The sequence below is a fragment of the Hydra vulgaris genome, chromosome 05 (assembly GCF_038396675.1).
Source record: "Hydra vulgaris chromosome 05, alternate assembly HydraT2T_AEP".
NCBI lineage: Eukaryota > Metazoa > Cnidaria > Hydrozoa > Anthoathecata > Hydridae > Hydra > Hydra vulgaris.
This window is the reverse complement of record NC_088924.1, coordinates 36,593,613-36,609,116: the sequence shown is the minus strand read 5'-3', so window position 1 is coordinate 36,609,116 and position 15,504 is coordinate 36,593,613. Positions and strand designations below refer to the sequence as shown.

The following is a 15,504-nucleotide window of genomic DNA, read 5'->3' as shown; positions in this document are numbered from 1 at the left end:
GATAGTAGTGTGTAACCAAATGCACACATTACCAAAAAAAGAAAAGAAAAGTTTATTAAGTTCCTTGCTAATATTTTTACCTTTTACAGTAGAAATGTCACGACCGCGACTTAATGGAATGACCATGCTGTGCTTTGTAAAATCAAGTTCTGTGTTAAATAAAACTTAGTCTAACCACGGAAAATGTTATACCATCATTAGTCTTACCACGGAAAAATTTATACTATCATTGAATTAGAGTTATCTAAAACTACCTACCAATTGTATCAAAAAAATAGTTTGATTTGTTTATATCTTTATGTTTTTATTATACATTAGTTAACATTTACAACATAATTAACATAATTACTTTATCATAATTATTATTGACAAGTTCGAAATAAATGTTGTCGTGTGTCATTTAAAAAATAAGGTTACAATACTAAAATCTTTTCAAAATTTTTTATTTGCGTCTTCTATTCGCAGCAAACCCACGAGCTAACAAGTCTCCATTCTCCCTGTAGTTTCAAATGTACGCCTTTATTTGATACTAAAAAACAAATGTTTTACTGCTATTAAACTATTATTATACTTTGTAGATTGAAGTAACATACCTACTTAATACTTACTTAGTGACATTATCATACCTAATAGGTTATACCTATCATACCTTATAGTATGAAATAACACATTCACTGTACTATAAGTATAAGCGGTAAACTGAAATAAAAAACAAACAAAAAAACTTGATCATTAAACTCAAAAAAGAGTTATTTGATGACGAATATCCATAAATGAAATATTGCTTGTGATAAATATTGCTATATATACGTAATATGTATATATAGCAACATATTTACACACATTTATAAAAAAAAAAGTAAAATTATTACTATCACTTTTATTTTATTGAATTATTTTTATATATTATAGTATAAGTATTATATTAATTATTTAAGTTATCATTATTATACCCGGGCGACAATCCGATTATCCGGACGACTAGCACTCGACTAGCCTCAATTGAGCATTTCTTTTATTGATATTATAGATAGATATTATATTATAGTTTCTGACTATTTTACAGTCTGTTTTAAAAACTGTTTTTACTCAGTTCTTTTTTCACATTGCAATCTTATTACAACATGTTGATAGCTACACATTGTGGGTTTGTAGCAAACAATGTATTATGTCAATAGCTAATTAACGAAGCTACAAAAGGTATATCCTAACGACATCATACCTATATACCTACACATTGCTTTATTGCTACGAGCTGTAGCTAACTACTTGACAAGAAAATTTGGTGTAAGCCTCCTGTGTCATTAAATGATAACCACACTCGATTTATGGGATAGTGTAATTGGGGTCATGCGTGGCTATGGTATTTATATACTCATGTCGTAGCCACGATTAAGTTTTTTTTGAAATATCCATTAGGCATTTATTATTTTATTTTTATTTTTTTCAGTTCATCCTAAAGTTCAACAGGAGAGAGACCTGGTGATTGGGGAGGCCTAATCATTCTACACAATATTTGATCATTCTCTTACTCACTCAAGTCATTCCAGCGAAGTTTTGTAGGAATTACTAACAAAAGCATGATTAAATCTCTTGAGATAAAATATACAGGAAAAGTTAAATGTTTATGTTGCCTACATTATATAATTTTCACATAAACATCAGACTTAATAGTTGCATGATTTATGACCGATTAACATAAACATTGGATTGGATTTATTAACAAAGCAGTTATGTAAATAAATCCTAAATCCTACTTCAACCAATTTAAACATGTTAACTTTATAACTATTATTGAAGTATTTTAATTAAAGTACCTTTAAATTTCCTAAAATATCTAATAACGCAAAAATAAAAAGTAAAAAAATAATTAAATTAAAGCATTTTTTTAAAAAAAGGTTATGTAATTCAAACAATTATGGACGGTAGTGTATATAATTTAGTAATGAAGGTGTTCCAAGATGACCTAACAATTTTTTCATCGAGCACCGTAGTAGAGTATTTAATTACGAACTTGACGCCTTCTTTCTTATCGTTGCACAATGGTACAAAAACCTCAAAAAAGTGTTCATAATTCAAAACTTTTCGGAACTCTATAAAATAATTTTAATGAATTATACTGCTTATATTATCAAAAATACATAGACTTGTTATTTATGTTCATTAAGAGGGTCGCTACATGAATTTAAAAGATTTATTAATTCTTAAACAATAGGCGTTAGAGCTATAAATAATAAAACATATTTTCCCATAAGAAGCTCATGATATTTTAATACCAGAAGAAGTTGACGTAAATAAAAGTAGTGACGTAATGATAATAATAGATGATCAGATGGACACTAATCATTGTCTTTATATATTATATATAATAGGACAACTATTTTATCAATTTAATGAAAACTTTATTATAGATGTAGAAACTATTATTGACTAGAGTTAAAAAATGATAAAAAAGCGATCAGTTTAATCTGCAAAAAAACTTTAAAAATTTTAAAAAATGACCCCCCCCCCACTTTTTTTTTTTATATAGCTATAAGTTTTTTCCATTGATATTTTATTTTAAATACAATTTTTCTATTAATCTTTAATTTTAAATTAAATTCAATTAAATTACTTTAATTAATTTGAATTTTAAACTTAAATATATGTATTTTTTAAAAATAGTAATAACTCATTACATATAGAGATAGAAGTAGATACAGATATACAGATATATGTAGATACTAGAGATAGATACACATTACATAAAGAGAGGTTAGAGGGAAAGAAAAAAAAAAGATAACTTCACTGAATGCAGCAACTTTTACTCATAACTTAATGAATAGTATGAATTAAAAAATATATATATTTTGTACTTCATAAATAAAAAATAAAAATATAAATCATAGAGTAACAAAGGTAAAAGAAACATTCTAAAGATAACAATAAGTGACAATAAAGATAGTATAAGTAAAATTGAAATATAGAAAAAGTCAGATACATTATTGAGTAAAACAAACCTCCCCATATATGCTTGCCAGACTTTATTGTCAAGGCGTCAATAGGCTCATTATACGGTAGAATATCCTCAATATTTAATGCTTTTAACAAATGCTCTGAGTTCTCAACTTGGTCCCATTCTTCTTTTGATACAGATTGCCATTCATCACTGCCATACCGGTTTATTAAAATATTCATGTCACGATCAACAGCAAATACCTTTCCAGTTTTGTTTAAATAAGAAATGATGCTCATGACATTAGAAGGCATATCTAAATAAAAAAACTAATACAACAAATTTGATGTTAAATAAAGTGTAATGTAAAATAAAAATTGAAAAATGAAAAAGTATATTATAAATATTAAAAGATAAAAAAATTACAACACAAAAAATTTTACTTAAAATAACTTTATAGTCACCTTTCCAATTTTTTCCATCTAGTGTTTTCCGACAACATGGACTCAATCTTCAAAGAGAAATAAAAACTTAAAATAAAGATAAAAAAAAAAAAAATATTAAAAGATATTTGTATTCAACATGATTGTGGTCTGGATACAATACAGCCCAATCAAAATAGCGATCAAAATAAATCAGCCTTAAACAAAATAACCTATTCAGTTCTATCTTAATTTGTTGTAAATAACTTTAATAATATTAAATAAAGGCAGTGTTATAACTAGGGGTGTCCCAAATAAGTTATCCGGCCGGATATTCAGGTCGGATAGGATATCAACTTTATTCGGTTTTTGATATACAGGATATTTTATGTTAATGTCATTTGAAAATTGAAAGACTTCAAAACTCTAGAAATACTATATTTTTAAATAATCTAATGTTAATGGTTTCTATTCAATATTATTATTATCATTAAAATACTACTAAAATTATGTATGTCAAAAAAAATACATTAGTTTATGACTCATTTAAAAAATGATTTGCTTTATAATGTATAAATAATAACATTTCTTCACGTTGAAATAACAGCCTTGATCGCTTTTTCATATTCTGAAATATTTTCATATTCTGAAAATAATCTTTCTAAAAATACAGAGGATGCAGGTGGTAGTAGTAACTAAAGTGGCAGTAGTAACTAAAACTTGTAGTAGTAACTGAAGCTCTTGGTCGTAGTTGTAAATAAGAATCTTTTAGCAGTGGAAACTTCTCTTCGTGTTTCAATTAATTTAAAATGGCATTATTTTTTTCTATAATTGAGTAATTAAAGAAAACATCAACTTCTTTAGCAGCTCTTACAAAGTAGACTTTATCAAAAAAATGCTGAAAAAGATTCAATATTAATATTTTTTTCCTCTTTATACAATTTATATTAAAATTTTTTTGGGTGCATATTCACCCAAAAAAAAATTTGTTATATTATGGTGGATTTGTTGAAAATAACTTCTGACCAGATTTTTTACATCCGCTAATTATCTGCTTTCCACATTCCACAAAACTCACCATTTGGAAGGTTCATTAGGGCAATATTTTCTCATAATAAAATATATTTTAGGATTTGAATTACATTATCCAGCCGGATAATTTTATATATCCGGGTATTCGATATCTGGTTGGATAATTAAAAAATGTTGACCGGGACACCCCTAGTTATAATATTATTATTTAAAAATCATTGTCATGAGTTTTGTTATTTAACAAAAATTGTGGATTTTAAGTCCAGAATTTAAGTCCACTGACCACTGCAAGCCTTAGGCTGTTACATCAGAATAAAATATGGCTGCTTGTTCTCAGCAATCAAAAAGCATAGATTTTTTGTCAAGACAAGAGTATAAAGTTGAGTCATAAGCAAATAGAGCCACTTTAGATGTAAAATTTTCATGAAGATCAATATTGTAGATAAGAAACAATACAGGAGTAAAGATAGAACCGTTTGGTACCCTTAAAGTTACTTGAAATAAAGAAGAGTGTAATCCTTCAAAAATAACTTTAATACTGCAGTTAGAAAGAAATAATTTAAAATCTCAAAACCTTTATATAGAAAACTAATAACAAAGTGAAGACCAATCGATGGTTGGAGAACTCAAAGTGTTTTCTAGAATTTTGAAAAATTGGAACCACTTATTTAGCACTTTTTAAAAATTCAGCAAAAATTGAAGAGAGTTCTGGAAAGCACTTTTTAAGACTATGATGGAAATTTTGCCTGGAGTCTGCAGAAGTGCTTAATTGAGAATCAAATTTAGCATTGGAAACCAAAGTGATTAGGATGTTTAACAATGGGTTGATTTGTTTAACTGGCAGGAAGAGTATGGCCATTAGATTCAAGAGTCAAATTAAAGTAAGATTTCTTTGCACATAACTCTGCTTAATTCTGGAGAAATGTAAAAAGATCAGACCGATAAATTAAAGATTAATGTATTAATAAATTAAAGATTAAGATAATAGAGATTCAATTTTAGACTTACTTTAGTTAATGACACTATTGAAGACTAACCAAAAGTCTCTTAAACCTAACATAAAAGACATTTGTTCTTAAGAGAGATGTTCTTGTAAAAAAAATGAAAAAATGATTAATATTTAATAAAGCAACTGCTTAAAATGGTAAAAAATGTGTAATAGAATGAGGCTTGACTTAAAATTGAAGAGAAGGAATAAAGGCTTCCAAAAATCTATTCCAGAAGGAATAAAAACCAAGATGGGCTTTAGGCATACATATTATGTATATAAACACATATATTTATTATTTATTTAGATGCTGGCATACAATATCCTTTCATATTTATATAATCCTTAGTATTTATATGGTGTAGTATTTGCTGAAAAGGAAGATGATCAGATGATGATGATCATGATGATTATGATGATGATGGTAATGATGATTATGATGATCATGTTGATCAAAATGATGTTTTTATATGCAGATATATACAAAATATAACATCAATTGTGAATAAAAAAAAACACTTTAGGATGCACGAATGTTTATGCAGCCCCCGTCACAAACCAGGCTCTGGCCCCAGCCATATCTTATCAAACCTGGCCCCAATGGCTTACTATGCAGAAAGCACCTACCATTACTTCCATATACATCGCCAAAACAATTCTCTAGAAAAAAGGCATCTGTTTACTATTGAAAGGTCTCTAGCAATACAATATTGTCAAAAATTAGACTCTAAAGACTTCTGGAGAATCTTTAACATTGTCTATAATAAGGACAAATCTGTTATTCCTCCTTTATTGCATGGTTCAGTTTTTGTAAACTCACCTAAAGACAAAGCTGAATTATTTACTAAGAACTTTGAATCTAATAACTTTCTGATCATCAATATGGATTCCGATCTTCTTATTTTACTGCTGATTTGTTACTGGTAATAACTAATAGGTTTTATTGTGCACTAGATAGACGTGGAGAGGTTAAGGCTATCGCTTTTGACATTTCTAAAGCTTTTAAAAAAGTTTGGCATGCTGGTCTTCTCCATAAGCTCTCTAGTAACTGGTTATCAGATAACATCTTTAAGGTTATCAAGTAACATCTTAAAGATGTTACTTGATAACCTTACCAACTGTAGTATAAAACCTAATAACCTTAAAAGTTGTTCCGATGGACAACACTCTTTTTTATTTCATTTAAGATTTTATCCTTGGCCCTACACTTTTTTTTAATTTATACTAACAAAATCCTAGAAATTCTCACATCTAAAATGGCATTGTTCGCTGATAATACTACCATTTATTCTTATCTTGATAACAAGCCGACACTCTCTCATTGCTTGGAGAGGGCATTTGAGCTTGAAAGAGATCTCACTTCTGCTCTCATGGCTGGATAAAACTCAATTTTTTTAAATAATCGTTATTGCAATAATCTAGATCTTCCTATATTTATAAATTGTAATGTACTCAAAAAGTCATCAACCCTTTGCTTCTAGGATTTATACTTACTTCTGATCTTTCTTGGAAACCATATATCAAATTGAGTGTAAAATTAGCCTCTGCTGAGGTTGCATCTCTTTATTGTGCTCACCACTTTTTTACTCTGGATTCTATTCTTTATCTCTATAAATCTCAAATCACTTCTCGTATGGAATACTGTTGAAATATCTGGAGCAGATCTTTAAATCATGCTATTTCTTTTAGACAGTGTAAAAACGCATCGTAAACATTGTTGGACCTGCTCTTGCAGCCAACCTCCAACTGTTATCACATTGTCGTAATGTTGCTTCTCTTTCTCTTTTCTACAAATATTATGATGGGCACTGCTCTAAAGAGCTAGCGTCTCTTGTGCCAGCAACTAAAACTCATTGATGTGTTACTCTTGATTCAATTAAGTCTCACCTTTTTACTGTGACTGTTCCTAAGTGCTCCAAAAATTCTTATTTGTCTAGTTTCCTCGATCATCAGTTCTTTGCAATTCGCTCTCTTCATATTGTTTTCCTGATTCATATAGTTTGCAATCTTTTAAGTCATCTATTAATTGTTATCTTGCTTTATAAAGTTCATGTTTTCTCTTCCAACTATTGTAGTTATTGCTTTCAGCCCTGTTGGAAGTAAAGATGTTTAAGAAAAAAAATCAGCATTTCTGACAGAAACTTTAGACCTATCTAAGACCATTGATAGTGCAGCAATGACAATGTTCCTTGTAGCCCTTCTTTGCTTTTTTGATACTTTGGAGATATATCTCCTCCCAAAACACCAGAACTCTCTTCACATAATTCCTCCCCATCTAACACAAAACATTTAAGTACGTTCGACAAACATTGCGAACATTCTGTGTTAGCTGGGTCATTACTAGTACTGCCTCATTATTAGTACTTTCAATTGGACTGATGCAGAAGATGTAGATGTTTCTTCTTCGGTTTTTTCCTGCTTCTTTTTTTAAAAAATTTCTTTGCTCAGTTTGTGTTTCTTTACCTGCTAGGATCTTGTCAATTGATTCCATTACTCTAATTCTAGCAGCACTTTATTGCAATCAAAGTCTTTAACCTAACAGCAAATATTCTTTAAACTAACAGCAAATATTCTTTAAACTAACAACAAATATTTTGCTTACACCTTTTTAGTACATCAAAACTTATTTTTAATAACTACTATGTTCATTTCTTATTGATTTAAATTAGTAGACAAGTTGACGAACAAAAAATATTTTTAAATATTTAAAATTTGGTTACATCGGTACTTGAAAATTAAAAGAACTTCTGTCAATTCTGCTCATACTTAAAAAACAGTAACTAAAGTATTAACTGTTTCAATATATTTTTTCAACTTGTTAATGATAGCCAATCACAAGTTGTTTTCAACTTGTTAATGATAGCCAATCACAAGTTGTTTTCAACTTGTTAATGATAGCCAATTACAAGTTTCAATATATTTTTTCAACTTGTTAATGATAGCCAATCACAAGTTTTACTAGAAAAAATAAAAAATAGAAACCATAGTCTAAAACTAAGAAAAATTGTAAAATACTACAAATTTTTATTGGCTGTAACTATTAAAGTCGACATGGATTTTTCTCTCACCAAATAATGTTTTTGAAAGATTAGATCACCTGATCTAATCTTCCATTAAAATAAAAAAACTCCACATGGCATCACAGCTACACTGGCATCTCAAAAAATCTGTAAAAAATAATGCTATAAATACTTAAAAAATACTTTTTCTTGGGGTCTATTTTGTAAAAACTGGAGTCTTAAAGGATGATATATTAGGCTGGAGTCTCAAAGGATGATCAACTGTGGAACTCAACCAGAAGTAATTGAGAAAAGATGAAGCATTACAAATCAGTAAGAGATTTGTTCCATCAGAGTATTATCAGCTCTTCACTGGGATAGAAAAATTCAAAAAGTGAAGTAAAATTATCAGCCAAACACACTGTTGGATGGCCAACCTTCTGTATAGTGCATAGATGTTTTTGTTTACTTAACAGACTTTCCTGTCAAACTTATGAAATTTGTCTGGTTTGCATTCAGGGAAAAAATCAATGCTTTCAGAAAGTCAACATTTTTGTTCCAAGCCTTTTAAACACAAATAGCACAGTAGAGAGGAGAATTGCAATGATCACAAACTATGCAAAGATTCTCACATGACAGCAATAAAGAACAACAATGGATTTTGCAGCTTGTAGAACAATATTGAAATTTGTGTGGTAATTTCGAGAAGGAAACAACATTAAGGAAACAAAGTTTTTTCCTCTAGAAAATATTTGTCAGAATAATATACTTGAAAAATTTACTTAGATTGTTTAAACATAACATATTTACTTAGTATTACAATAAATATATATATATATATATATATATATATATATATATATATATATATATATATATATATAAATAAATATATATATATATAAATTTATAAATATAAATATATATATATAAATATGTCAGAATAATATACTTGAAAAATTTACTTAGATTGTTTAAACATAACATATTTACTTAGTATTACAATATATATATATATATATATATATATATATATATATATATATATATATATATATATATATATATATATATATATATATATATATATATATATATATATATATATATATGTATATATATATATATATATATATATGTATATATATATGTATATATATATATATATATATATATATATATATATATATATATATATATATATATATTAGGGCATCGATTCAACTTGATTTGCAAATTGATTGCTGGTTTGATTTTAGATTCCATTTGAAAAAAATGATTTAAGTTTTTGAATCATTTTATTATTTTTTATTGTTGTTTGTTTTCATACATACGACATTAAAAAGTTGTTGAACTAATAACAAATATGAAATAAAGAAATTTTGTAATGTAATTTAATAAAACTAAATGTGGATTAGGGATTTAAACAGAGCTGAGCACAAATTAGTAACATTTAAACTGTTTATTTAAACTGTTTATTTAAACACTATGCTTTTCACTTAAATTAGTTTTATTTGACTATTTGTGAGTGCTACAAACTGTAAATAAAAAAACTGTTAATTATTTCACTTCAAGCTAAAAAATCAGTAGTTAAAGATGTGTGTGTGTGTGCGTGTGTTAAATTCTTTGAAAAAAAAGAAACATTTTGGCAATGCAAACTTTGCCAGAATGTTCCTTTTTTTGTCAAAAAAATTGCAATAAAAAGTATTCTGTTCAGAAAACTAGAACTTTATCTCGTCTACCATTTAAAACTTGACCCTAAAAAGCTACACAAAGATCTAAAAAGCGCACATCTTCTAAAAAAATCTATCTATCTAAAATCTATCTAAAAGCTCACATCTTCTTAAAAAAAAAAAAGAATTTTTATATCATAATCAAAAAACTGTCTCTTCATTAAACTCATATTATACTGGATCTCGAATTTCAGTTTAAAAAAAAATTGATTATGAAGAGCTAAAACTTATAATTGATGATGGAAGATCATTTGAGACAGCTTCTGGACCTGGCTTCATCAATATGTGCTCGGTATTTACTCAAAGGCAATACCATCCACCACACCTGACCACTTTATCTCAAAGTTTGGGTGATATGGTCGATGATCTATATAATAGCTTCCAACAAAGTATAAAAAAACAATTTATCTCCAAACCTAGCATCACTTTTAATTTCTTTAAGGTCGACAATGGCGATAACTTTCTTGTTTCTACTTGTCACTATATTTCATCCTCGTGGGTTTTAGAATCAGGCTGTTTATCATTTGTGAATCTGGAAATAATAGATGCCTGTCACAAAGCTACTTCCACTGAAGAAACTATAAGAAATATGCTGTTGAAATTTAGCTTGACTTCAGATAATATTTTACAAACTAAAACTGACACTACTCCTAGTTTGCAGTGCACACTTAAACTTCTTGGAATTGATTGGCTAGGATGCTGTGCACATAAACTCTAACTTTGTGTGAAATCAGCTATCCACAACCAACATACTCTTGCAACATTAATTAGCAAAGTTCATAAAACAATTGGATTTTTTCACTCATCATTGGTTGGACAGGGAGCTCTCAAAAAGTATCAGATTTCTCAAGGAAAATTCGAGTCAAAGCCTCCAATGGATGTGGAAACGCGCTCTAACAGCACTTTTAATTTATTGGAATGGATTTAAAAAAATCATGGTTCTATAGGACTTATTCTACTTGAGTGCACACAGAGAAAAAACTATGAAAGTGCCACCGACTTGTCTAACTGAAACGCAAGTGCAATTATTAACAATTGTCACGCCTATTTATTTTTTTTTCTATTTATCTATCCATATAATATGAAAAATTTACAATAATATATTATAAACTCACATAAATAAGATAAAATGTCACTCATATAATTAAAAACTATATGAGTGACATTTTATACTTTAACCACTAAAAACTACTTTTTAGTGGTTGTTTTGAAGCAGTAATACAAATACTTTCAATTACCATTTACTCTGGCTGAGATAAATAAAAGCATCTTAGCGTTGGATATCTGAAAAAACAACAACACTCACAAAATAAATAGTGATTCATAAAACTCAAATCATTTTTTTTGAATCAAATCTCAAATGTAAGTGATACTTGATTCGCTATTTGATTCGCAGGGCCAAAATATATATATATATATTTTGTAGATCCCACTGTAAGTTATGCAAATAAAGTATAAGTCTTTCCTTTAAAAGCGTGTGTGCTGATTGTTTAGATCTTTAAATCAAGCCAAACATTTCTAGATGCAAATGTTGAAGATATGCTCTATGACACATCAATCTTAGTAAATGATATTTATGATTACATCAAGCATTTTATTCAAGATGTACAGCAGAAAAAAGGTCAATGTTTAGAAAATCTGGATGTAGAAACTTATTTTTATAAAGATATTTTGTTAAAAAGTAATCCCGGTTTAATTTAGAGAAAATGGAAAAAAAAAAAAAAATGAAAAAAAAAATCTTTTGATTTTCTCTAAATTAAACTAACAGGGACAAGCATGCATATTGATTTTTTCTTTGTAAATAATATTACCAAACCAATATTACCAAATGATATTACCAAAGTCTTTCTTAAAGTAATTTCTAAATGAGATCAAGGAATGGCAAGTACCCTATATATATGCAAACACACTCTGAAGAATCCAAGAAAATCAACCCTGTAATAACCAAGGTTTTCACTAAGTTTGATGGTGTTTTTACCATAGAAATTATATCTATAATTTGAATGTAAAAAAGTTCATGAGTTTCTCTTATTTTAAATAGATATGAGCACTAAAAGGTTAACACCTAAGGTTATTACCTTATAAAAATACATACCCTTAGATATATACCTATTATATCCTTTTTTCAATTTTCTTATAGACATCAAGATTTTTAGACTATTTCTAGATTTTTCATTTTTCATTTTTTTGGTTAACCTTGTGGCTGACAAAAAGTAGAAAATATAATTTTTTTTATGGATTAAATATTTAACACTGCAATACTTATATATAATATTAAAATAAAATATAAAATAAAATATTTAACAGTATTATGTTTCAATAATTTACTTGTTGTTATATTCATGAAGCATATTAAAAGCTATTGAGAAGTTAAAAAACTTTTAATGACATTTTTAATGACTTTAATTTTTAACATTAAACTTAATAGCAAATTTCTTAAAAAAGTTTCTACTTTGTTTATTATGAATAAAATGCAACTTTTGAGGTAATTGAGTAAACTTTTGAATAAGACACATTTGATGGAAGGAAAGTTTATTTTTGTATATGAAATTGTTAGTATGTACTTTTACTACATTTTGGTAAAAAGAAAAAAAAGATAAACTTTTTTTCAAATAAATGAACACTAAATTTACTTTTTAAGTAAAATAATATTTTGTTAGTTAATTTTGTTTTTAACCTATATTTACTCCTTAAAAACTTTTTATCATCTATAAACTACTATTAATACTACTATTTTAATTACTGTTAAAATATAATTAATATTAATTTAATTAATTTTGCTTTCTTATAAATTTCTTAATTATTCTTATAAACAAGTTGCTTTAAATCGAACAATAAACAATCAAACAAAAGCAATAAATAAATAAAACTAGAAACTTTTAATTAAAAAAAGATTCAGTCAATGTATGCACACCCTGCCGTGCCTATTTCAGTCAAAGTATGCACACTTTGTTGTGGATTTGGCAATATCATTTGATGTATATACACTTTGTCACATGTAAAAAATAATGAAATAAAACCAAAAGAAATCCTTTTAATAATTAACCAAATCATAGTAACTAACTTTACAAATTATTAATAAACCTGTTATCGTTATAAAGGCATACAAACAATTGCTGGTTAGAGTCAAGTAATATACTCCTTCTTGACAACTTTAGTTTAGAGGAAAAAGAGAGAACACTTTTATGTTGAAGATTCTTCTCAATTAGGCAACCATATAACTCAGTAACGATAACTTTTGAAAATAAGGTATCGTTAAGAATGATTCTCAAATATCTTCCAACCACTCCAGGAGGTAGTTCAATAAAAAAAGTATCATTTCTGAGAGTTATTTTAAGATATCCATCAATATGCTATAAGAAATTAGAATGATTTAGTTTTTTTTATTTTTTAACATCATATTTTTTCAGTAAACATGTATATAATTTATAAATAGTCTTTCAAATGTTTGCTGAGTCATTGTTAGATTTTATATGAAGAAAAAAAAAGAGAAAAATTACTTGATTCTTTTTACTTGTATAAGACCAATCCTTTGTGTTGTTACTGTATCCAATATTCAATTGATGAAGCAAGTAACTTGATACATTTCTGTTGTGGAAGCCTTGCAACACAATTTTTGTTAGCTTAATAATTAAAAAAAAAATTATAAATTAATTTAGCTTTTCACCATAATATCAATTATGTAATAAATATATAACATAATTGCAATTTAAATAACTAATTATAATTCATAATATAATAGTTATATACCATTTTAAATTGAAATTATTTTTCTTAAAAAAAACAACACATTTGATTAAAATATATATATATAATATATATATATATATACATACATATATATATATATATATATATTTATAAATATATAAATATATATATATATATATTTATATATATATATATATATATATATATATATATGTATATATACATATATATATATAAATACCATGTATATTGACCCAAGATATACTTGAAGCCATTCTGAACTTGCAACAACCTTCCATCCAAAATCATTTTCTTCAGCAGATTTATACTCAATAGAAGTGGAAGCAGTTTTTTGATTTTTCAAAAATTCTTTACTAATTTCTGTGCTTAATGGATTAATGCAGTTTTCTAATACATAATAATAAAAGTAATTGATATATATATATATATATATATATATATATATATATATATATATATATATATATATATATATATATATATATATATATATATATATATATAAATATATATATATATATATATATATATATATATATATAAATATAATATATATATATATATATATATATATATATATATATATATATATATATATATATAATGTATAAGTAATTGATATACAAATGCATAATTAAAAAATGAGCACACAAAAGTAAACAAAAAAACACAGTTAAAAAAAATTTATATATCAAACTAGATTTATAATTTATATAACTTTATTATTATTTCATTTTTTAATAGTTGAAGTTATATGATGCTATATACAGAGTTGTTACGACATAATATGTCTGGCAGATCTGTCGACATATTTTCTGCCAACATAAAATATGTCCCACATATTTTCAATTGACATATTTTGACATAATTTTATGTCTGAATTATTTTCTGCTGACATAAAATATGTCAGACATATTTTCTATCGACATATTTTGACTTATTTTCTGCTGACATAAAATATGTCAGACATTTTCTGTCGACATATTTTGACATAATTTTATATCTGAATTATTTTCTGCTGACATAAAATATGTCAGACATATTTTCTATCAACATATTTTGACATATTTTTATATCTGAATTATTTTCTGCTGACATAAAATATGTAAGATATATTTTCTATGGACATATTTTGACATAATTTTATAACTGAATTATTTGCTGTTTGATATTGTTGAAGAAAAAATCAATCTAACAAATTTATTGCGCATTTCAACTTAATTTACAGAGTTAAGTAAAAATAGTTTAACAAATTTGTTGCTTTTTTGCAATCAATTATAATTGAAGGTCAACAAAAAAAATTTCACATTTTGCATTTCACATTTTGATTTCAAACATGCAACTCATTTTTTACCATCACGTCAAGTTGTAAAGATATTTGGATTCAGATCTTTAATATTTGGGGTAAAGTCCCTAATATTGTCAAAAAAAAAGTTGTTCAAAAGTATGTCAACAAGGGTCTTTAAAGCGTATTTTAGAAGATAGTATAGAGATTTTAGAAAACATAAAAATTTTTCCTTAAAATTTTTTGGCAAAAAAATTATTTGAAAAAATGCTAAAGACTCTTAAAAAAATATCAACAAAATGTTTTTCAGCAATAATACAAAAAATACTTATTTTTATTACAAACAAATAACATCTTTAAAATCTCTATGAAATTACG

At 26.4% G+C, this 15,504-nt stretch overlaps 1 protein-coding gene across 1 annotated transcript in view; it reads right to left on the bottom strand.

Annotated features, from left to right (window-relative positions):
- Nucleotides 1–283: 283 nt before the first annotated feature.
- The window catches only part of LOC101241416 (neuropilin-2), a 66,628-nt gene continuing 51,407 nt past the window's right edge, over nt 284–15,504 (bottom strand). The window contains exons 9-14 of the mRNA XM_065798058.1: nt 14,062–14,228; nt 13,610–13,732; nt 13,194–13,462; nt 3,400–3,446; nt 3,000–3,251; nt 284–529 (exon numbers count right to left, since the gene is read on the bottom strand). Of these exons, the coding sequence (XP_065654130.1) occupies nt 456–529; nt 3,000–3,251; nt 3,400–3,446; nt 13,194–13,462; nt 13,610–13,732; nt 14,062–14,228 (932 nt within the window). The 3' untranslated portion in view covers nt 284–455. The remainder of the gene's footprint in view (nt 530–2,999; nt 3,252–3,399; nt 3,447–13,193; nt 13,463–13,609; nt 13,733–14,061; nt 14,229–15,504) is intronic.